The 25,229-nt window shown below is 26.2% G+C and overlaps 1 protein-coding gene across 1 annotated transcript in view; it reads left to right on the top strand.

The window, feature by feature from the left end:
* Positions 1–25,229, top strand: part of LOC117169147 — an 87,107-nt gene that overhangs the window by 46,747 nt on the left and 15,131 nt on the right. Inside the window, exon 2 of the mRNA XM_033355356.1 lies at positions 15,792–16,110. Within this exon, the coding sequence (XP_033211247.1) occupies positions 15,792–16,110 (319 nt within the window). The remainder of the gene's footprint in view (positions 1–15,791; positions 16,111–25,229) is intronic.

Here is a 25,229-nt window from a genome sequence, read left to right on the forward strand (position 1 = left end):
ATAATAAATCTAGTTCATATTTTTCTAATGTGTGTGACATCAAAATGTTCACTTTTTTTGTTTGTGAGTATTCAAATGAGGATCCTTTTTTTGTATTCGAAAGAAAAGTAGGTTTGAGAATGAGATATAGATTTCGCTGAAGGGAAGCATGCTTGGAGAATTATAACGGCTTCATAGTGCCGTGTTTGGTCTAGAAAGATCTCCAGATACGACCCTGTAGCGAGCATTATTATTCTGCTGAAGCGAAAGGACTCTGCACGAATTACATCGCATAAATGTACCTAACTGTGATATATATATCTAAGACCTGCGTGAACACCTTGATATTTTTTCCCTTATGACAATGAGAAGAGAAAACATACGTAGTATTACTTTTTGCAATCAATGCGAAATTACATTGCAGATAATTACATTTACAAACGTTATGTAGACAAAAATTATCATATTTGTCAATAAAGAAATGGAAAAAAGTTTTAATCATACCCTACTAACATATTTTCCACACTTCATAGAATAGGTGAATAGAGATTTTTTTATAAAGTGATGTAGTCGCTCTCGTTACATAAATTTCATAGTTTCCAGTTATGGTCAGGACATTTTCTAATTAAATCCCCAATTTTCGAGTGCTAGATTTTAGAGGAATTTTAGCAGTATAGTACATTTTTCCTTTTGTGCATGTAATCTGTACTGTGAATACAACTCTTATTATATGAGATGCATAAAAATCCGAATGTGTGTAATTTTGAACTTTTTTAATTTCATTTACTATGGCTGAAAATTCATTCAACAACGTTGTCTGTATCCGCAATTTTAGAAATTTCCTTCATTTTTCTATCAAATGCTTTTTATAAAGAGTCTATCAAATCGCTAAATAGCTATGTAAATTATTATTGATTTATATTGAAGCGAAATGAGCAAAAATTCCAATAATTCCTATATATTTCTATACGTTATTTGATAAAAATTAAATACAGTTTTTACAAATATGCTATCCCACATTTCTAAACATTTTAATACGCTTTTTGAACTAAATAGTTGAATTTAAGACAAAAAAAAATTGATTGCCAGCCAAGAAAGATGAATTTTCTACCATAGAATATGAATTTTCAATCCAAAAGGAAGAATTTTCAGCAAAACAGTTGAATTTTGAATCTCAGAAGAGGACTTTAACAAAATAGTTGAATTTTTAACAAAATAGTAAAACTTTTCAACAAAAAAAACTATTTTCTACCATGAAGAATAATTTTCTACTAAAAGACGAATTTGCAATCAAATAAACGAATTTTTAAACAAATAGTTCAACATTTTAACTATAAAAGATAAGTTTTCAACAACAACAAAATCGAATAAATGTTTATTATTATATAACAATTGTAAGTAGAATTCAATGGAAAAAGACGAATTTTTAACAAAACTATTTTATCTTAATCTAAAATGAATTTTGAATAAACAAGATTAATTTGTACCCAAATATACGAATTTTCAACAAAATACATGACTTTTCTTGCAAATCTTTGATTTTTCAACTTAAAAAGAAATAATTTTCAATCAGAAATAGAATATCTATATTTCTAGACAAAAAAAAATAATTTTTAAACAAAATGAATTTTCAACAGAATAGATAATAAAATTTAAAGTAAATAGTTTAATTTGTTAACCGAATAGTGTAATTTTCCATACCGAACTATTGGATTTTTAATCCAAAGACGAATTTTCTGCAAAACACCTGATTTTTCAATAAGAAAGTTAATTTACGACCTCATAATGGAGTTTTCAACTAAAATGATGAATATTTAGCAAACAAGAAATAATATAAAAAAAAAGTAATTTAACTTTAAACCAAGTAGTTGATTTTTCAACCACAGAAAATAATTTTCAAGAAAACACGTAATATTTAATATTTCAAACAAAAAAAGGATTTCAATTTCAAATCAAAAACAGTTAATTCAACGACAACAACAAAAAAGAAACTTCAACGAAATATTTTAATCCTCGACCACAGCAGATTAATTTTCAACCAAGCAGTTGCATTTTTAACCGCAAAGAATGAATTTTCAACCAGGTAGTAATTTTCTACCAAGAAAATACTAATTTTTAATTAAATTCATGAGTTTTCAAGAAGAAAAGATCAATTTTTAATCAAAAATGAAATAGTTACATTTTCAAGCAAAAAAATAAATTTTTATATCAAAACATAAATCTTTAAAAAATGAATTTTAAAGAAAAGAGTTCACCATTCAACCAAAGAGTTGAATTTTTAATATAAAAGTTTATTTTTTAAGCAAGTAGATTAATTGTATACAAAAAGAGATAAATTATCAACATACTAAATGCATTTTCTACCACTCACTTGCGTTTGCAAGTAACAAAGATGAATTTTTAACCAAGTATTTGAATTTTAAAAATGAAACAAAAATGAAAAAATTCTTTAACAAAATAACTAAATTTTCAACCAAATAGTATAGAATTTTTAACCAAAAGAGATGAAGTCCGGACGAAAAATATAATGGTAGACTTTTCAACAACAAAAATAGCTTTTAACCCAAAATAGTTGGATTCTTATTGAGTTCTATTAAATCATTTCCGATTTAAGAGAGAAAACAACTAAAATGGAAAGTTTCTTGAAAACAGGCTAAAAATAATCATCTGTCAAGTTAATCTGCTGTCTAAGTTAATCATTATTTATATCAGTGTTCTCAAATGAAAAAAAAAACAATTTGTAAAGAATTGAATTAAAAGTATTTTCATGTTATTATCAAATATAGTTTTAACTCTTTATTATTGATTGTTCGATTGACGTTTATATAAAGTTACATTTACATTTCGTATTCATGACACATTATACATTTTGAGGATGGGTTCACCGAAAAAGTTAAAGAAATCACTGAAAATAGTATCACGTAATATGTGGACAGTGGACACTCCCACATGAGAAATATATTAAAGTTGTCGTATCTGATATTCATTCTCTCTTTCTCTTTTACAAAGTCTATTTGCAACAGCGGCGGCGGCGTAACCATGACCTTTTCCCATATAGAATTGATGCGGAAGAGTTTGCGGGAAAACGCTCACCGATGTAAATATGTTCACTCTTATTGGAAATGGAAAGAAATTCTGTAATCGAGCCGCAGTGAATGATGATGAATGTGTGTGTATCTAATGATATTGTATATAGGAGTGGTAGTACCGTAGCGGCGACCATATGGCAATTTTCATAAAATGAAAATCACGCGATCCATGGCACAACAGCTGTCTCAACTGCCAAGTCCCAACCGATTCCGTGCGATTCCGTGATAAAGTAAATCGGCGACCTCAGTTTGGCACTGGACAGCGTGTTCTCAACTTGGAGAATGTAACTTGCAAGATAACTATTACAAGTGGCTGACTCTTAAGAGTCTAAGCTGACTTTATAAAGTCTTAAACTATCGGGAGACCCACATAATCGAGAAACCGGCAACCGCATTCCTCTGTTCCTCATACTCACACTAAATAACAGGAATACGCATGAGAGCTCAATTATAATAAGATCTCAGCTCAGCAGCTACTTGCTTCAATTGATATATCAAGTATTTCCCTCTGAGTTTAATTCTTGGCGAGGATCACGAATTCATAGAACTCGGAAGGATCACGAGGATCAATGACCTAGATTATTATAAGTCGACTGCCGGAAGTCATGGGAAATTGGGAGTTTTATATGCCTTATTATGCAAGTGAGCTGACGAGGTTCGTTAAGTCTAATCAAGTCAATTATTTAAAGATTGTTTTTGAATGGTTGCTCGAACGGAAAGTGAAGTTGCAAAAAAGGCAAACATTATCAGTTTCATAATAGATGTTTTTCTGTCTGAAGTATATAAACAACAACCATCATCTATTCCTTAAAAAAATTATGTGTTTAGAAAAGTTTACACGGAGAAAAATGGATGGTGAAAATTATATGGTCAAAATTTAGAGAGCCAGCAAGTCTGTCTGCATGGTCGAACGGTCCTTTCATATTTTTTTTTGACATGGTTAAAAAGACTCTTATTTTATCGCCAGTCTGACTTTTATAAGAGCATTACACTCACTATCAGGGTTAACTAAGGTATCCTTTTCGGAATGGTCAATACGCACATATTGTTTTCACTCATTTCGACCACCCAAGAAGGAGCAGATAAACCATTGCGTATGGTCCATTGCTTGATTTTTGAGCGTCAATGATACGCGTGAAAATTTAAAGGGTATCGCTAATTGGCTCCAAATAGCATAACGAAATCGTAGACCGCATAGTGATATCTGTTAAAAAAGAAGGTTTTTGCCAACTATTTCAGTGTAAAGTGAAGTGTATTTATTGAGGATTCATTGGAAATATCTTATTCTGTAAGTACCTGTTTTAAATAAGTAATTGTAACGTTAATATTTTCTATTAGTAATGTGAGATTTAAGACATTTAATTAAAATCTTTTTGAGGTTAATGTAAATTTGAAATAGATTATAGTTATTTAAGTAATCACTGTTAATTATAGCATTAGTCGATTTAGGATAAACTTGAGATGTACTCATTAATTTGAAACTAAATCATTATTTTTCAGTTCTGACATCAACTGCTGAGATTCATGCAAAGACAGATGACGGTCTGAGACAATCGAGTCGTCTTTCTGAGATTGTTGATTTGGACCTCTCGTTTTTATCTTCTAGAGATAGCAGCTTTAGCCATATTCAAGAGCTGTTCTATAGTCGACCCTGCAATATGATCTGTCTGCACATTTATATGGCCAAACAAGCCTTCCATTTTTCTCCGTGTAGAACGTTATATAAAATGTGCGAAATATGTTACATTTGAAAAAGAAAGCAGAAAAATTGATGACAGAACAAAGAAATGGGTATAAAAGTAAAAACATGCCTGTGGATTCTATGTGTGCGGTTTGGGTATAGTCCATAATATCTCAAAACTCCGCCATAATATTACAAAAATTTATAAAAATTTCTTCTCATGTACCGGTAGGCTCTTACCATTTTTTACCGATTTTTTCGTTCTTGTTAAAATGTAATATCTTTTGTGCACATCTTATACAACCTCGTGAACTTCTTTATTCTTTAAACACAGGAGTTTTTTGAGGAACAGGTGTTTGCTTTTTATATTTTGGACAGAAAAAAACTATGAAGAAGAAAACTTATGTTTGCTATAGGATAAAACAAAAGTTTTTCCTATATGTATTTTTGTGAAAGCGTTTCGAATATAGCTCAATAAAGTAGCTTTTTGATAGACCAGAAGATCGAAAACTTTTTGAACCTCTCATATTTTATTTACACTGGTCGACAAAATTGAATATCGAATCATATAATTGATTTTGGAACCTTCATTAATTACCCAAGGATGATTTTTGAAATTGTAGAACCCCCGCCCCTATTTTAAGGATTCTTAAGATTTCTGGGACTGCCCCCCTCCTCCTCTTTTTTTCTTTTATCTCTAGACTAAACTACAAAGTATGTCAAAGAATTACACATTTTTTACGTAATTGAACTAGATATCCGAAACTTTTTAGGGATTTTATGAAAATTTTAAGAGAAATTGCAATTTTCCAGTATTATTTTAAGAGAATTTTGTTCTAAATAATAATAAATGGTTTAAACAATTATTTCTGTTTAATTACATTTTTTATTGTCTCTAACCGAAAAGGGATTAAAAGATTTCAGGCCATTACAAAAGTGTTAGGGTATTTCGGTCGATTCTATATATAGGAGTGCGAGAAGTTTTACAGATTTAAAGCGTTTGAAGAAATTAATACAATTTCAGAAAGAATCTACATTTTTCAATGAATTTTAAGGGATTTCAAGTGGTTTCGATGATTTCATGGGATTTCAAGAGATTTAAGAAGATTCAAAAGTATAGTTACGGATTCCAAAAGATTTCCGAATATTATAAAGAATTTTTACGAATTTCGAGTAATTTTAGTGAATTTTGAAAATATTTTAAGGGATTTTAAAAGATTCACAAACATTTTAGAAGGTTTAAATAATTTTAAAAGGTTTTAAGATATTTAAAAGGGTTTGAAGATTTCATAGGACTTCAAATGATTTTGAGAGATTTTTAAAGATTGAAAAGTATATCCACGGATTTTAGAGGATTTTAAGAGATACCCAAGTATTTTAATGAATTTTGAAGAATGTCAGTCGATGTTAATCTGATTAAAAGGATTTCCGAATATTGTAGAAATGTTTAGGGGTTTTGAGTAATTTTAATAACTGGAATGATTTTAAGGGATTATAAAAGGTTTAGAGTATTTCGAACGATTCTATAGGATTGCGAGAGGCTGCACAGATTTAAGGCGTATGAAGAAATTAATACAATTTCAGAAATAAACTAAATTTTTCAAGGGATTTTAGAGCATTTTAAATGGTTTGAATGATTTCATGAGATTTCAAGAGAATTTAAAACATTCAAAATTATATTCAAGGATCTCAAAGGACTTCGGAATATTATAAAGTATTTTAAGGGGTTTCAAGTAATTTTAATGAATTTTCTAAAATACTTAAAGGGTTTTTAAAGATTTGCAAAGATTTTAGAAGGTTTTTAAAAATTTTTAAACATTTAAATGGGTTTAAAGATTTCAATGGACTCCAACGGATTTTAAGAGATTTTAAAAGATTGAAAAGTATATCCCCAGATGTCAGAGGATTCGAAGGTTTTAAGGGATTTTACTGGATTTTAAGAGATTCGAAGTTATTTCGAGGATTTCATGGGATTTCAAAGGATTTCAAGTGCTGTTAAAAGAGTCAAAAGTATATTTGCGGATTTAAACAGATTTCCGAACATTGTAAAGAATCTTAAGGGGTTTCAAGTAATTCGAATCAATTTAAAAATATTTTAACGGATTTGAAAAGATTTTTAATAATTTTAATGGGTTTTAAGAGATTTAAGGGTGTTCGAGGATTACATGGAATTTCAAAGGATTTTAAGAGATTTTAAAAGATTAAAAAGTTGTATCCACAGATTTTAAAGGGGTTTGAAGGCATTTGAAAAGATAGCGAAGTATTTTACCGAATTTTGATAAATGTCAGTGGATTTTAATGGGATTTCAAAGATTTTAATAAATTTAAAAGATTTAAAGTGGTTTCCATGATTTCATGGGATTTCGAAGGATTTCAAGAGATTTTAAAAGATTCAAAAGTATATACAAGGATTTCAAAGTATTTCCAAGTATTATAAAGATTTTGAAGGGATTTCGAGTAATTTTAATGACTTTGAAACGATTTTAAGAAATTTTAAGGGATTTCAAAATATTTGCAAATATTTGAAAAGGTTTTAAGGAATTTCAAGAGATTTAAAGAGAGTTCCTACGGATTTAAGGAATTTAAGGGATTTTTCGCGGATTGTAAAGGATTCTGAGTTACTTTTATGGGATTTTTAAGATCTTTAGCGATTTCAAGGATTCCATGGATTCTCAACGAATTTTAAGAGATTTTCACAGTTTTTAAAGAAGTTCCTACATTTTTTGTTAAAGGGCCCTTCACGTCATATTATATACGACATCCATGTAGTTCAAATGATTAAAAAAATTAAGGGATTTCAAAGTTTTCAAAAGAATTCATGGGATTTCAAAGATTTCGAGGGATCCTACGAGACTTCATGGAAGATTTAAAAAATGGTTATCTATTTAATTAATATAATATTATATAACAATTACACAATACGATATTACATAATAAACTACAGGGTGTCCGCTGGACCGGGTTTTCATTTATATTATTTTTTATATTAAATTGAATATATAAATTAATTAATATATTATTTTCATTAGTTTTCTTAGCCATTAAAAATGCAACTGTTCATTTAAGAGGAGTAAATTGAATACAATTTGAATTTTTCTGTTTAAATATGATTAATTTGAAAGTAAAATTGTTAGATTTTAACGTACAAATAGCAATTGAACACTTATTATTTGTAAACAAAATTTGAATAATTTCAAGAGATATTTCGTAGTTTTGAAAAGATTCAAAATTAATTAAAAACTTGAAATGTCTTCAAGTAACTGAAAAGAAGTGTGTTAACATTTTTGTTTAGAACTGCTAAATACATTTTAATATTAACCGAATTTTTCCTACAACTTTTGGAAAATCCTGCAAATTAAAAAAAAATCCTTAAAATCTTCCAGGTTCCGTTTTGATCATTTTGGAGATCTCTTAAAATCTTTTTAAATTTTCTGTTACAATATTTTTTCAAAATGGAAAATCATTTTCAATTTTCGTAGGAATCTTAATAAAATATTTTCATTCTTTTTAAGCCTTTCACAATTCTTGAAAAGTTTCTAAATTTTTTGTTTGAAATCTGCAAAAATCTGCATTTTGTTTTAAATTAGGCTCTGGGTATTTGCACCAAAATTTCGGTACGAATATCCCTGCTTTTTGGGTCACAAACTTCGTATAAATGATTTGAAATCATTTGAAGTTCTAAATTTAATTTTCTATATTTTTAGCAACTTCTAAATATCTCTGAAAATTACTATAATTTTTTCTACACATAATAAATGCTCCTATTGTTATTAATAAATTCAAATTTTAAGGATTTTTTTAATTTGCAGGATTTTCAAAAAGTTGTAGGATAAATGTAATTCATTTACAATTATATTTAAACGTTTTGAACAAATTTCAACAATGATTTTAAATTTGTAAAAATATAAAACCACTTCTAGATTTCTAAATATTTTGAAATAAATTTTTTTAGCTTTTGAAGTATGCTTAAACTATTTAACATCACTAAAAAAATATAATTTTGAAAATTGTTAAAGTTCATTGCTTGTTTCTTTAATTTAGAGTCTTGAAAATGTTAACGTGGATTTATATTTTTGGAATTTAATCTGAATCTTTGAACTCTATAATTTATAAAAGTTCTAAATTTTGCAGTTTATCTGCATTTCATTAAAAAAATTGTTATTGAAAAGTGTTCGTACCTTCCATTTCATACTTGTAAATTTAATTTGTTGTTTATTGTTTATTACTTTAAATGGAAAAATGTTTAGAGTAGAGTTTGATTTTTTCAATTTCATTGACCGTGAAAAATGTTTCCGAACCGGGTAAAAACCGTGAAATGACCGGGAAGTTTTTTCTTCCATAAAAACGGCCACCCTGAAACTAGCAATGAATTCGAACTCTGTTTCCACTTTGCTTGTATTTACAATTGTATGGTGGTCACTTGATAAGCAGTTTGCTTCCTAATTATGATTAATTAACAAATATATTTCAAATATTATAAATTACCATAATGTCCTTACTCCTTGAATAAAATGTATTAAGATTATGGGTCAATCGATGCTTCTCGAGTGAATGGACCTTTTATAAATATTATTAAAATATAAAAATATTATTAAATATTATAAATATAAAATATTATAAAGTGTTAAAACGAAAGGTATTAAATATTTTTATAAATCCTTGGGTCAGTTTTAATAGGTAATTACATAGTTGTTGTTATGTCAAAACCAAATAATGTATGCAATGAACGGATTCTAAAGGAAATCGGACATGGTTTACAATGATGTTGAGCATTTATAAAAAATATGTTCTCTTCATGGTTTTTCGAAATTCAATATTGAAATTCTGGAAATTCATATTCACGTATCCTCGCAGATTTTGATGAAATGTATCCTAAGAGGAAGCTTAGAATTGTTAGTTTGTAACCTTAAATGGATGTGATTTACATTTCAGGAGATTCTCATATAGTATTTGAAGGTAATATTTAATTTCAAACCTCTAGGAGTTTGAATTATAAACTAGAAATTCTAAGCATTCTTTGGTAATTTTATCCAAATCTGAGGATACGTATTTTGGGATATTCGGAATATAAATTTTCAATTTCAAAAAACTATAGAAGAGACACATATATTTTTGAGAAATGGTTACCTCCCTCGTAAATACTACCAATTTCCTTTCGAGTTCCTTAGTTCCGAACCTTATTTAATTTGGTTTTAATTCAATAAAATTTTAATGAAAGATGGTCCGCACGCCCAATTGTATCAACTGCCATCCCTCATATCAATTTAACCATTCAAGATGATGGCTTATGGTTTTATATTCATAATTCGGCCCATGTAGTTCTACAATTTATCGCAGTTTGAGGAAAATGGAAAAAACATTTATTTTAGGCAGTGCACTCATATGAAATGAAATGCCCCATCTATATTCATCGAATGTGCAGATTTCCTGAAAATAAAGCCAAGAATCCAACGACCAAATTTGAACAACACCATAAAATGTTCCTATTGCAATTTGAAAAAGTTCAAAATTTTCTTAAAAAAGAAAAGAACAAATTCTTTTGTTTGACAAAAATAAAAAAGTGGAACGAAAAATGAGAAGGAAATATACCCAAATTCCTTTTCTTTCTTTTCGCCTTTTTTTATTTGTATTATTACAAAATCACAATAAAAAGCAGGCAGGAAGTCAGGAACAGCAACGAAACCCAAGATGCTCTCTCCCTGATACCTGAGAATCAAGACTTGTTTCGTTGCTACTCGTTGTTGCCCTCTCATTTTTCTTTCCTCTTTTTTATTTTTGTCCAAAAAAAAATCATTTTTGCTTTTCTTTTTCAGAAAAATTTGCATCTTTTTTTCAACTGCAATAGGATCATTTTGTGGTGGTCGTCCAAATTTTCTCGTTGGATTATTGGTTTTATTTTCAGGAATTCTGCACATTAACTTGATTATTGGAAGTTAAATAGGATTTTAAATTTGATTTTAATCTCATTGAAATGTCTTAAATTTTGATATTCATATAACAGTTTCACACTTAAAGTATTCTCATTGTTGAGAAAAAAAACATGTTTTTTCGAGAAGATTACAAATAAGCTGTAACAAAAATGATCCCACGGTTTTTCTGTGGACTCAGGATCAAAATTTATGGAATCCCGTATCTGCCCACATTAGTCTCCTTTCGAACTTGTTTTAACAATTAAAGTTTAAAAGTGAAGCTACATACGGGTACGTTCTTCCATGCACGCCCAGGATGTATCTTATGCGTTCACCTCTGTAGACAAGAAATATGGCCCAAGATGGCCCACTGCCTCAGGCTATAGAGCACCTCAGTACCGATCGAAATTCGAAAGTAGAGATTACTCTAATTTTTTTGCAAAATGACTTGTGGCAAAATAAAGTCGGTTTGTTTATTTATCTTTCAATCAAAAAGTTGCATTTTTAACCGAATCTCCTTAGAAGACAGTAGAATTTTAAACGCAGAACTTTTTTTTACCAAAAAATATAAAGTTTCAATCCAAGATTTTCAAACAAAAGATATGATTTTTCAACAAAATGGTTGAATTTTTAACAAAATAATTAAATTTTCAACAAAATAGTTAGATTAAAACAAAAAATCAATTATCAACCAAATATCAACCGAATTTTCAACAAAGAAGATGAATTTTCAACGATGTAGATGAATTTTTAACCAAAGGTCGAATTTTTATACAAAAAAGATTAAACTTCAACCAAAAACAGTTGCATTTTCAACGAAATAGTTGAATTTTCTAGCCAAAAAGATTACTTTTTTAGGAAAGTTGAATTTCAAAAAAAAAAAACGAATCTTCTAGAAACAGTTTAATTTTGAAGAAAGTAAGTAAATGTTCACCAAATAGTTAAGTTTTCAACTAAAAAATAAATATTTACCAACAAAAAACTAATTTTTAACAGAGAAGTTCAATTTTAGCTAAATGATTCAATTTTCAATTAAAATTAATCGACTTACGACAAAATAATTAAACTTTTAACCCCAGAGATGAATTTTCAACGAAAAAAAGGAATAGTTGAAATTTCAACCAAAAAATATTTTTATTTTAAATCAATAACAATTGAATTTAACAAAAAAGGCGAATTTGTAACAAAAGAGTTAAATTTTCAACTAGGAAAGATGTTTCATTTAAGAGAGAAAAAATGTCAACCAAATTCTTGAAATTTCAAATAAAAAAGGCGTATTTTCTACGAAATAGTTGACGTTTCAAACAAATAGTTTAATTTCCTACCAAAAGTACTTCAATTTAGGACCAAAAAATACATTTTTTAAACCGATTAAAATTATTTTCTACAAATATTGTTGAATTTTGAACAAAATAATTACATTTTCAAACAAAAAAAATGTTTAGCCGAGAAAGATGAATTCTCAACCAAAAATAGATGAATTTTAGACCAAAGAGCTGAATTTTCAACTCTAATTATGAATCTTCACCTGGAATAATAAAGTTTTGAGTAAAAAAAATTCATTTTTAAACAAACCAGAAATATAAAATTAGACTTTTAAATTAAAAAGAATGAACTTGTATCGCAAAATAGTTGGATTTTCAACCAAAAAACAACATTTTCAACCAAATTTATGATTCTTCAACTGGATTATAACATTTTTAGTTGAAAAAAATTAATTTTTAAACAAATAATTGTGAACGTTTAAATTGTTGAGTTTTCTCCGAAAATAATGGAATTCTCAACCCACAAAGACAAATTTTTAACAAAATAGTAGAATTTTCTATAAAATAGTTGAATTTTCAACCTGAAAATATAAATTTTCCACCAAAAAGTTCATTTTCAACCAGATAGTTCAATTCTTTTCTAAAAATTATCAATCTAAATTTTCACTTGAATAAATTAATTTTTAACAAAAAGCAACTAATTTTCAACAAATTAGTTCATTCTTCAACCCCATAATATAATTTTTAACTAAAAGAGATGAATTATCAACTATAGACATAAAAGTAGACTTTTTAATTAAAAATGATGAACTTTCAACGGAAAATAATTAGATTTTCAACCGAAGAGCTGAATTTTCAACTAAAATTATGAATTTTCAACTGGAATAATTACAATTATTCCAGAAAGTTCAATTTTTCTCTACAAAGTATCAATCTTGAACCAAATATGAAATAGTTAAATTTGCAGTTGAAAAAATTGGTTTTCATTAGAAAAAGGAATTTTCAATGAAGAAGATTCATTTTCTACCAAAAAAGGTGAACTTTCACAAAATACATCAAACTTCCATCAAGTTGTGGAGTTTTTAACTGATGAAGACCAATTTTCGAAAGATAAATTTTCAACCAAAAACGGAACATTTAAATTTTCACTTAAATTAATTAATTTTCAACAACAAAAAAACAACTAATTTTCAACAAATAAGTTTATTCTTTAACCAAATATTATAATTTTGAACTAAAAGAGATTAATTTCAAACGATAAATATAAAAGTAGATTTTTCAATTAGAAAGAATTATAACTTTCAACGAAAAGTAATTGGAGTTTATGATTAGGTTCTATTACATAATTGAATTAGCATTTAAGCAAATGAACAAGAAAAAGGGGACGTTTCTTGAAACCAAGGGAGAACAGATGATTTCTTTCAAAATTAAAAAAAGAAATCATTAATTTTTATTTTTTCAAACATCTAAATAAATTCTTATACATTTATTTTTAAATTTATTTATATTAAATGTTTTCCATTTGTTATGTCACATTCTGAGCAAACTCCTCCTCCCAACGTTCCAAATTGTCACAAAATCTGTTAATCCCCCACCTCCCTGATAGTGTGGCGTAGTTTTAAATGGGTTCTACCGTTATTAGCAATGTTTTCTTAAGGGGGTGGGGGAGGGCAAGATATTGAAACTTTTTTTTTGCATTTAATTTTTTTTTTAGATGAATGCATTATATCGCAACATTGTTGTGTTAGAATTTCAAGTCGATCGTAAGAAATTAGCCGATTTTTTTTAGCCAAAATCGGGTTTTTGGCTTCCTAGTGCTACGAAAAATTTTAAAATAAAAAAAAAATCCTTCCATTGTTACCTCGAGAAACACATCCTGTAACAAATACATTTTGATTTTTTTGTTTCACATTATTCTGTTGCGAGTTATGATCAATGTCACTCGCTCAATTTTCAATATTTTTCAATGAAAATTTAGGAAAATATTGTTCAAATCTTGCATTATTATATAGAATTTTTATTTTTTTTATTTTTCTATATAGTTATCTTATCTTTTTAAGCTTGGGATTCCTCTATTATTTATACAGACGTATATTGCAAAAGTTTTAGGCCACCTATTTTTATAATTAAATAAATTCTTTAGATTTTAATTATATCAGAGCTAAAAGAGTTCTCTTTAAAAGGTTGATTTTTTTTGGGAAATTCTGTATAAAATTACCCCAGAATGAAGCCAATCGTTCTAGTTTTGAACTAGATATTGCAAAAATAGTGTAAATTTCAATATTTTCTTAAATTTTCAATAACTTCCCAAATAGTCAACATTTTTCAATGTTCTTTGGCTCATTTTGAAGCTTTTTTTTCACCATTATACAACAGCTTATGAGTATAAATCGTAAAAAAAATTTTTAGAAATGCAAGAATTTGAAGTTGTAACAAAAAAGTTGGAAAAATTGCATTATTATTTTGGGTAACAAAAATATTTTTGTAAAATATATGAAACATATAATCATGAAGCTTTTAAAGAATTTACCCAATTCAGCGAATTCCCGGAATTCACGTAGGTAATAAAATTTACGATGGAAGTGAAGGAATTTACCGAATTGATATAATTCACGGAATGGATGTAATTCACGGAATGGATGTAATTCACGGAAGGGATGTAATTCATGGAATTTAAGATATTCATGGGGTTCATGGAACTCATGGTACTCGCGGGTTTCTCGAAACTCCTGAAATCGAAGGAATTGGCGGAGTTCACGAACTGCGCTTACTTTATAGAATTTATAGAATTCATGGAACTCACAGAAATCCAGGAAGAATATAGGGAAATTAAGGAATTGACGACATTTAGGGAATTTCAGAATTCATGGAATTTAAAGGATTCGCGAAATTCAGGGAATTTGCTAAATTTATGGAATTTACAGAATTCTCGGAATTCATGAAATTTTTTGAATTCAAGGAAGTCACGGAATTGATTAAATTCAAGGAATTCATGGGAGTCCATGAATACCATAAATCCCTTCAATTCATTGATTTGATTAAATTTGATTAATTCATTCAATTTCATGAATTTTGCGAATTGGTTAAATTCCGTGAATTGCATGAATTCCGAGAAATCCATGAATTTCGTGTATTCAGTGAATTTCGTGAAATCCATGAATTCCGTGGTTTCCCTGAATTCCGTGTACTCCACGAATACCGTGAATTGCAGAATTTTCGTGAATTCCATGAAGTGTCGAATTCTATAAACTCTTTGAAATCCGTAAATTCTTTGAATTCCGTAAATACCTTAAATTCCATGAATTCTTTGAATCTTGTGAATTCCTTGTATTCCGGACATTCCGCGAATTCCGCTAATTCCATGAAATCCGTAAATTCCGGGCTTTATAGGAATTCCGTGAATTTCGTTTATTCCGTAAATTCTATGAAATTCACGAATTCTTTAAAGTCCATGCATTCCTTGAATTTTATAAAGACGCGCGGCATACACTATACAGTAACAAAAGTTTTGGCTCCATCAGAAAATTTCGTTTTTGTTTGGATTAATTATTCCAAACAAAAACTTAAGTCTTCTTTGAAATGATTTACATTTATTTTTTGCTTCCACAGATATCGAGTTACTGGATACTGGACATGCATTATAAAATTTAAATACATGTGAGGTCCTATACCAATGTCAGCATTTAGAAGCTACAACATTATTTATTGTAGCCTTACCTTACGTTTTGGAAACAAACTTCAAAAACATACAGTGGAAATTTCCAACCGAAATTTTTACCAGTGTATATATGATATAAGATCCGATATAGGAATTTTCAGTAGGGTATTGTTTGAAAAGGACGGTTTGATTAATAAAAGCCTTTTTCAGGATGCACCGAAGGCGAGGGCGGTTGCGTAAGATGCAGAGGAGGCTCTTGTACCCGTTGCGCCTTCCTGCTTCATCAAGGCTCTTGTGTTGACACCTGCCCACCAGGTCACGCTGCGGACTGGTCAACGCGAGATGAATATATGGGTCGAATCTGCAGAGAAACCGAATACATGTTTGGTCTCACTGGAAGTCAAGTAGCCGTTATTGTTGGAGTTGCCTCTGGTGCCACAATATGCATCTTCATTATTCTCTGCGGAGTCATTGTTGTGCACCGACGAAAAAAGAAGGCTGCAAAAATAATTCAACAATTTCAAGACAGGTTCTTTCCTTTCATCATCCATCTACTATGTTACTCTTAAACTGCAAAATCGCTAAATTATTGGTAAATCATTGGCACTTTATAAACTGAATTTTGCTCGGTTCTGCCTGCTTTTGGGCAAACCGAAAAAAATAACATCCTTCAGGAACCAAGTTCATGCTAGTTTTTCAATTTATCGTTAGGTTCGTCCAAAGTCAGAAGCGAGCAGAATTCTGTTTATAAATTCCGATTTACCGATGATTTCCAGGGGCCTCAAGAAGTAAAAGGTTCCAAAATATGGTTAAAGAATTAACTCATTTGTTGAAATCTAATAGTTTTTTTTTTTAAATTAATAAATTTAAGGTAAAATTTAAATATTTCCTTTGTGGTTGAAAATTTATCTTTCAAAAATTGATCTTCAGTTGAAAACTCAACAATTTCGTGGAAGTTTGATGTATTTTGTGAAAATTTAACTTTTTTGGTAGAAAATTAATATTCTTGATTGAAAATTCTTTTTTCTAATGAAAATCAATTTATTCAACTACAAATTTAACTATTTTATATTTGATTTAAAAATTAACTTTTTGGTAGAACTTTTATATTTTCAGGTTGTAATTTCAACTATTTTATAAAAAATTCTACTGTTTTGTTAAAAATTCGTCTTTTAGGGTTGAGAATTCTATTATTTTCGGAAAAACTCAACCAGATTCACATTCATATTTTGTTGTTTGGACACTAATTTTTTTTAATGAAAATTTAATTATTCTAGTTGAAGATTCATAATTTTAGTTCAAAATTCATCTCTTTGGTTGAAAACCCAATTATTCTTGCTTGAGAATTCATCTTTTTTGTCTAAAAAATTGATTGTTTGAAAAAATAATTTGTTTTTCAAATTGAACAATATTTGTGGAAAATAATTCTATGCGGTCCGAAAAATGTATTTATTGGTTCAAAATTGAACTATTTTCGTAGAAAACTAAACCTTTTATTTGCAAATTCATATTTTCCAGTTGAAAATTCAACTCTTTTGTAAAAAATTCGCGTTTTTTGTTTAAAATTTTAAGATTCTGGTAGACATTTTTTTCTCTCTTAAATTAAACAACTTTTCTGGTTAATAATTCGACTTTTTTTTGTTGTTAAAAGTTAGTCTTTTTCGGTTAAATTTTACTATTCTACATTTTAAATAAAAATGTTTCTTTCAGTTAGTGTATCAACTATTACTTTTTTTTGTTGAAAGTGGGTCCATTTTAATTGACAATTCAATCATTTGGGTAAAATTTGAACTTCTCTTTTGAAAATTCATTTTTTGTTGTTAAATATTCATCTTTTAGTTAAAAATTTAATTATTTTGTTAAAAATTAAAATATTTTTTTGAAAATTAAAAGGTTTCGTTAAAAATTAAACTCTTCTAAAAAAATCCTCTTCTTGGCTAGGCGATTCAACTATTCCGTTTAAAAATTCAACTGTTTTTGGTTGAAGTTTAATCTTTTTTGCATCAAAATTTGACCTTTTGTTGAAAATACATCTTTGTAAGTTAAAAATTCATCTTTATCGTCGAAAATTCGGTTTATATTAGGTTAATAATTAATTTTTTTTTAAATGTAACTATTTTGTTGCAAATTTAATTATTATAAATTTTAAGAAATTTAAATTAGATTAAAATCAAATATTCAACTATTTATTAGAAAATTTAATTTTTTTTTTAAATTTGTATTTTTGTGTTGAAAAGTCAATTGAAATCTTTTTTGATAAAAATTCAACTCTTTTTTTTTCAAAATTGATCTTTTTGATTTAAAAATTCACCTATCTTAGTTGGACGAAAATTCTACTGTTTTGTTGTAAATTGACCTATTATGTTTAAAATTTATATTTTTTGTTAGAAAATAAATTGAAATATTTTCTGGATGAAAGTTCAACGTTTAAAAAAATGGGTCATTTTTTATTAAAAATTAATTTGTTTTAGTAAAAATTTAATCTTTCTTAGATCTTGAAAAGTCAACTTGAATCTTTTTTGGCTGAAAATTCAAGTGCCTTTTTGAATACTTGATTAAAAAAAAAATTCTTCTGTTCTATGAGAAATTTAATCTTTTTTAGATAAAAATGTATCTATTTGGTAGATGTTTTGACAATTTTGTTAAAAGGTTTTTTTTGTTGTTAAATATTCGTCTTTTTGGATTGAAAATTCAAATTTGATTTTCGTTAAAACTTATCTCTTGTTTAAAAATTCATATTTTGATCTATTCATCTATTTTCTGAAAATTTATCTTTTTGATTTAAAAATTCATCTGTTTTAGTACAAATATCATTTTTTAAAATAAAAATCTAACTTTTTGGTTAAAAATTATTCTCCTTTGCTTGAGTATTCAACTATTTTGTTTGAAAGATTTGGTTGAATTATTTTGTTAAGAAATCATGTTTTTTTTTTTGAAGATTTATATTTTTAATTGAAAATATATCTCTTTAGTGGGAAGTTGAACTATTTTGTTCAAAACTGATCTGTTTGTAACTGAAAATTGAACAACTTGAGTAAAAGTTTACATTCTACATTTTTTTATTTAAGGTTTATATCTTTGATTGAAAATTTAACTTTTCAGTGGAAAAGCCTTTTTTTGTTAACGACACTTTTCGATTTGTAAAGTATTGATCTTTTTAGTTTAAAACTTTCCTTTTTTGTTAAAAAAAAAATAATTTTCTTGGTTTAAAATTTCATGTTTGTTGGGTAAAAATTAATCAGTTTAATAGAAAATTATTATTTTTTAAATTCTTTGAATAAGATTTAATCCGATTTAAATATAACACAAATTATAATTTTTTAATTTTAGAAACTCTACTCTCTAAATTTCTGCTATTTAATGAAAAAAGATTTTCATAAATTTCATTTTATTTTTTAAAAATTCTTTACAGCTTCTCCCAGAAAGTATTTCTTATTTATTGAAGAACAAGCATGAAGAAATTCATTTCTTTAGTTGAAAATTTAAATATTTTGTGGGAAGTCTGAGTTGTTTAAAATTAATTTTCTTAACTAAGAACTTAAATATTTTATTTTTTCAGAATTGATCCTTTTAAGTTGAAAATTGAGCTATTTTATTTAAAATCCATGTATTTTGTTAGAAAATGAATTTTTCTGTTAGTTGAAGTTTCATTATTTCAATTTAAAATTCTTTTATTTTTGATGAAAGTTTGTTTTTTAACTGAAAATTTGACTATTTTATTTTTGTTGAAAATTCATTTTGTTTAGTTGAAAATTTATAAGTTTGGTTGAAAATTCGCCTTTTTTGTAGAAAAATAATCTTTCTGGTTAACAGTCAATTTATTTCTTTACTGAAAATTCAACTATTCCTTTTGTTGTTGAAATTTTTTTTAGTCGAAAATTCATTTATTAAGTTGAATATTTACTGATTTTGTTGAGAACTCATAATTTTATATTTGAAGTCCATAACTGAAAATTTTACTATCTCACTTTTTTTATAATTAATATTTTTATTTGAAAATTCAACTATTTATTGAGTTTGATGTATTTTGTTGAAAATTCGACTTTCAGGCCAAAAATGGATCCTCTTGTTTGAAATTTCATCTTATTCGTTTGAAATTCATTTGTTTAGTTGTAAATTTCATTATTTTGTTGGAAATCTGTTGTTTTTTGTTGTTGTTGAAAATTCATTTTCTTAACTAAGAATTTGTCTGTTACATTATTGCTTTAAAATTTATCTTTTTTATTTGAAAATTAAGCTATTTTACTAAAAATTCATGTATTTTATTAAAAATTCGTCGTTTTTGTTAGAAAATAAGTTTTTGTTGTTCTTCAAGATTCATTATTTCAATTGAAAATTCTTCTTTTTTTTACTTCATTTTTTAAGTGAAAATTTAACTATTTCAGTTTTGTTAATTCAACTTCCTTCGTTGGAAATTCAAAAATTGGTTTGAAAATTTGCCTATTTTTGTAGAAAAACAATCGTCTTGGTTAAAAACCAATTTATTTCTATACTGAAAATTAAACTATTCCATTTTTTGATTGAAAATTAATGTTTGGTGAAAGATCTAATTTTGTAACTGAAAATGTTTTTATTTCATTTATTGTTGGAAATTAATATTTTTTAGTTGAAAATTCGACTGTCAGGCCGAAAATGGATTCTCTTAGTTGAAAATTCATCTTTTTTAGTTTAAAAAGTAATTTTTTTGTTACAGATTCATTGTTTCAATTGAATATTCTTTCTTTTTCTTGAAAATTATTTTTTAAACTGAAAATGAAACCTTTTCATTTCCAGTAAAAATTTATCTTCTTTAGTTAAAAATTCTTTATTGAAAAATAATCTTGTGGATTAAAAATCAATTTATTTACTTACTGAAAATTGACCTATTCTATTTTTTTCTTAGAAATTGATATTTTTTAGTTGAAAATTCTACTATCAGACAGAAAGTTAATTTTATTGGTTGAAAGTTCATATTTTTGCTTGAAAATTTATCTTTTTGTTGCAAGTTCAACGGCTTGTTTAAAAATTCATCATTTTAATTAAAAATGCGTTTTTTTGTTGAAAATTAATTTTTTAATTACAAATTTAACCAGATTTTGAAAATGATATAAAAATAAAATATATATAAAAGACATATTTTATTATTAGTGCAATATTCATATTTTCAACTAAGAGCAATTAGTGATTTTTTAAACAAAATATTACATCAGGAATCATATTTTTTCAAAAATGTATATACAAAATTGGTTAAAGCTGAATATTTTAGATTCATTTAAATAAATTTTATGGTCAGTTGCAATAAAAAATTTATAGGTAACAGGCGCATTTTATTACTTTAGCATATTGCAAGTTTCGTAATGACCTACTAAAACTTTCTCCTGAAGATTATCTTAAAGGATATTCTTTAAAAAAATACGTTTTGGTTGTAAATTCAATTTTTTTGTTCAAAATTCGTTTTTTTTTAATTTAAAAATTCAGCTTTTTTTGTAGAACATCAACCTTTTGTTTAAAATTCATATTTTGTGGCTGATAAGTCAACTGAAATCTTTTTTGGATAAAAACGATTTTTTCTGAAAATTGGTCTTTTCGATTTGAAAGATCATTTTTTTTAGTAGAAATAATGCAACTGTTTTGTTGAAAATTCAACTATTTCCTAGAAAATTTACGTTTTGTTGAAAATTTTTCATTTTGATTTAAAAATTCACTTGTTTTAGTAGAATTTTCATTTTTCTGGTAGAAAAATGCATCTATTTGGTAGATGATTTAACAATCTTGTTAAAAAGTCATACTTTTTGGTTAAAAATTCGACTATTTGGTAGAAAACTAACTTATTGTTTACATTTCTTATTTTAGTGTTGGAAAGTGAACTAGAATCTTCTTTAGATGAAAATTTCAATTAATTTTTTTTTTTAATTCATTTATTTTAGGAGAAATTTCACCTTTCTTGAATAAAAATGCAATTGTTCGGTTGAAAAATCAACTCTTTTTTTCAAGTTTGTTTTTTTAGATTGAAAATTCGATTTTCATTCGTAAAAACAGATTTTTTGTTTAAAAATTTATATTTTATCTTGAAAAGTCAACTGAAATCTTTTTTTTCTTATATAAATTAAATTTTTTTAGAAACTTCTTTTTTGTTAAAAAAATTCATATTTTGAACTTGAAAAGTCAAATGGAATCTTTTTTTTTGATGAGAATTAAACTTTTTTTTTTAATATGAATTCCTCTGTCTTTAGAGAAATTTGATCTTTCTTGGTTAAAAAAAATGTTTATATGTTTACATTTATATTTTGTTCGTAAAAAGTCAACTGAAATGTTTTTAAAATAAAATTAAAACATTTTTTGAAAATTTATCTTTTTGATTTAAAATATCATCTTTTTTAGTAGAAATTTCTTTTTTTTTTTTAATGAAAATATAACTTTTTGGTTAAAAATTATTCTTCTTTGTTTGCGTATTCAACTATTTGGCTTGAAAGATTTTGTTGAATAACCTTAATAGGAAATCATTTTTTTAAAGATTTATATTTCTAGTTGAAAATTCATCTCTTTCGTTGAAAGCTTAACTTTTCTTTTGAAAATTTGTCTGTTTAGTGGAAACCCTTTTTTTTGTTCAAAATTAATTTTTCAACTGACAATGTAACTTTCCCATTTTCTTTAAAGAATAATCTTTTTTAATTGAAAATTCTCCTTTTCCGATAAAAAAATAATTTCCTTCTTTTGAATTTTCATTTTTGTTGAGTAAAAATTCATCAGTTTCGTGGAAAATTAATTTTTTGCTGAAAGGTAATATTTTTTGTTTAAAAATTCAATTTTCGTAGAGACAGTTTGTCTTTTGGCTTAAAGGTTTAACAATTTAAGCAAACTTTTATTTCTTTCTTGAGTGAAAAATCTTTATTTTTGCAAATTCTTCTTTTCGGTTAATAAAATTCGTTTTTTTTTGCAAATTATGAAACAACAACTTTGGTTAAAAATTATTCTTGTTTGCTTGATTATTCAAATATTTGTTTTGAAAGATTTAGTTCAATCACTTTGTCAAGAAATCATTTTTTTAAAGATTTATATTTCTAGTTGAAAATTGATCTCTTTCATTAAAAGTTTAACTTTTTTTTTTAATTTAACAGTTTAGTGGAAAACCCTTTTTTTCAATATTAGTTTTTTAACTAACAGTGTAACTGTCTCATTTTTTAGGATTGATCTTTTTCAATTGAAAATTCCCCTTTTTCGGTAAAAAAAATTTCCTTCTTTTAAATATTCATTTTTCTTGAGTAAAAAATTAAAAATGCATCAGTTTCGTGGAAAAATAATTTTTTGCTGAAAGGTATTACCTTTTGTTTAAAAATTTAATTTTTGTAGAGAAAATTTGTCATTTGGCTTGAAGTTTCATCAATTTAGCTAAATTTTTATTTATTTCTTGAGTGGAAAATCTTTATTTTTAAAAAATTCTTCTTTTTGATTATTAAAATTCTTGTTTTTTTTTTGTTGCAAATTATGAAACTACAAGTATAATTAAAAATTATTTTTCTTTGCTTGATTATTCAACTATTAGGCTGAATACCCTTATTGAGAAATCATTTTTTTTAAGATTTATTTTTCTAGTTGAAAAAGCATCTCGTTCGTTGAAAGTTGAACTATTTTGTTGAAAATTTAACTGTTCGGCGGAAAATCCTTTTTTTGATTCGAAATTAATTTTTCAACTGACAATGTAACTGTCCAATTTTTTTTAAGATTGAAGTTTTTTAATTAAAAATTCTCCTTTTTCGGTCAATAAAAATAATTTCCTTCTTTTAAATTTTCATATTTGTTGAGTAAAAATGCATCAGCTTCCGTGAAAATTAATTTTTGATTGAAAAGTAATATTTTTCATTTAAAATTTCAATTTTTGTATAGAAAATTTGTCATTTGGCTTGAAGGTTCAATAATTTAGGCAAACTTTTATTTATTTCTTGAGTGAAAAAAGTTTATTTTTCAAAAGTTCTTCTTGTCGGTTATTAAAACTCTTTTTTTTTTGTTGCACATTATGAAACAACAACTTTGGTTAAAAATTATTCGTTTGTGCTTGATTATTCAAATATTTGTTTTGAAAGATTTAGTTCAATTACTTTGTTAAGAAATATTTTTTTTAGATTTAGATTTCTAGTTGAAAATTCATCTCTTTCGTTGAAAGTGCAGTAATTTTTTTGAAAATTGAACTGTTTAGTGGAAAACCCCTGTTTTTGTTCAAAATTAATTTTTCAACTGACAATGTAACTGTCCAATTTTTTTAAGATTGATCTTTTTTAATTGAAAATTCTTCTTTTTCGGTAAAAAAATATTAACAAATTTGTATCAGTTTCGTAGAAAAATAATTTTTTGCTGAAAGGTATTACTTTTTTTTAAATTTAATTTTTGCAGAGAAAATTTGTCATTTGGCTTGAAGTTTCATCAATTTATCTAAATTTTTATTTATTCCTTGAGTGAAAAATATTTATTTTTAAAAATTCTTTTTTTCGGTAATTAAATTTTTTTTAAGATTTATTTTTCTAGTTGAAAAAGCATCTCTTTCATTGAAAGTTGAACTATTTTGTTGAAAATTTGACTGTTCAGTGGAAAACCCTTTTTTTTGTTCGAAATTAATTTTTCAATTGACAATGTTTATTTATTTCTTGAGAGAAAAAAACTTTATTTTTAAAAAGTTCTTCTTTTCGGTTATAAAAATTCGTTTTTTGTTGTTGCAAATTATGAAACTACAACTTAGTTAAAAATTATAAAAATTTTTGTATTTAAAACTACTAACTACTTCTTTTGAAAATTTAACTATTAAGTGGAAAACCCTTTTTTTGTAATTTTTCAACTGACAATTTAACTGTCCCATTTTTTTTAAGATTGAAGTTTTTATTAAAAATTCTCCTTTTTCGGTAAAAAAAATAATTTTCTTCTTTTAAATTTTCATATTTGTTGAGTAAAAATGTATCAGCTTCGTTGAAAATTAATTTTTGGTTGAAAAGTAAAATTTTTCATTTAAAAATTCAATTTTTGTATAGAAAATTCATTTGGTTTGAAGGTTCAACACTTTAGGCAAACTTTTATTTATTTCTTGAGTAAAAAAAGTTTATTTTTAAAAAGTTCTTCTTGTCGGTTATTAAAATTCTTTTTTTTGTTGCACATTATGAAACTACAACTTTAGTTAACAATTTTTAAAATTTTGAATACTTCTTGTATTTCAAATTATTAACTTTTTTTTTTGAAAATTTAACTGTTTACTGGAAACCCCTTTTTTGTAATTTTTCAACTGACAATTTAACTGTCCCATTTTTTTTAAGGTTGAAGTTTTTTAATTAAAAATCCTCCTTTTTCGGTCAATAAAAATAATTTCCTTCTTTTAAATTTTCATATTTGTTGAGTAAAAATGCATCAGCTTCCTTGAAAATTAATTTTTGATTGAAAAGTAATATTTTTCATTTAAAAATTTAATTTTTGTATAGAAAATTTGTCTTTTGGCTTGAAGGTTCAATAATTTAGGCAAACTTTTATATATTTCTTGAGTACAGAAACTTTATTTTTAAAAAGTTCTTGTTTTCGTTATTAAAATTCTTTTTTTTTTTGTTGCACATTATGAAAATACAACTTTAGTTAGCAATTTTAAAATTTTTGAATACTTGTATTTAAAATTATTAACTTTTTTATTGACAATTT

This window comes from Belonocnema kinseyi, chromosome 3 (assembly GCF_010883055.1).
Source record: "Belonocnema kinseyi isolate 2016_QV_RU_SX_M_011 chromosome 3, B_treatae_v1, whole genome shotgun sequence".
Taxonomy (NCBI): Eukaryota; Metazoa; Arthropoda; class Insecta; order Hymenoptera; family Cynipidae; genus Belonocnema; species Belonocnema kinseyi.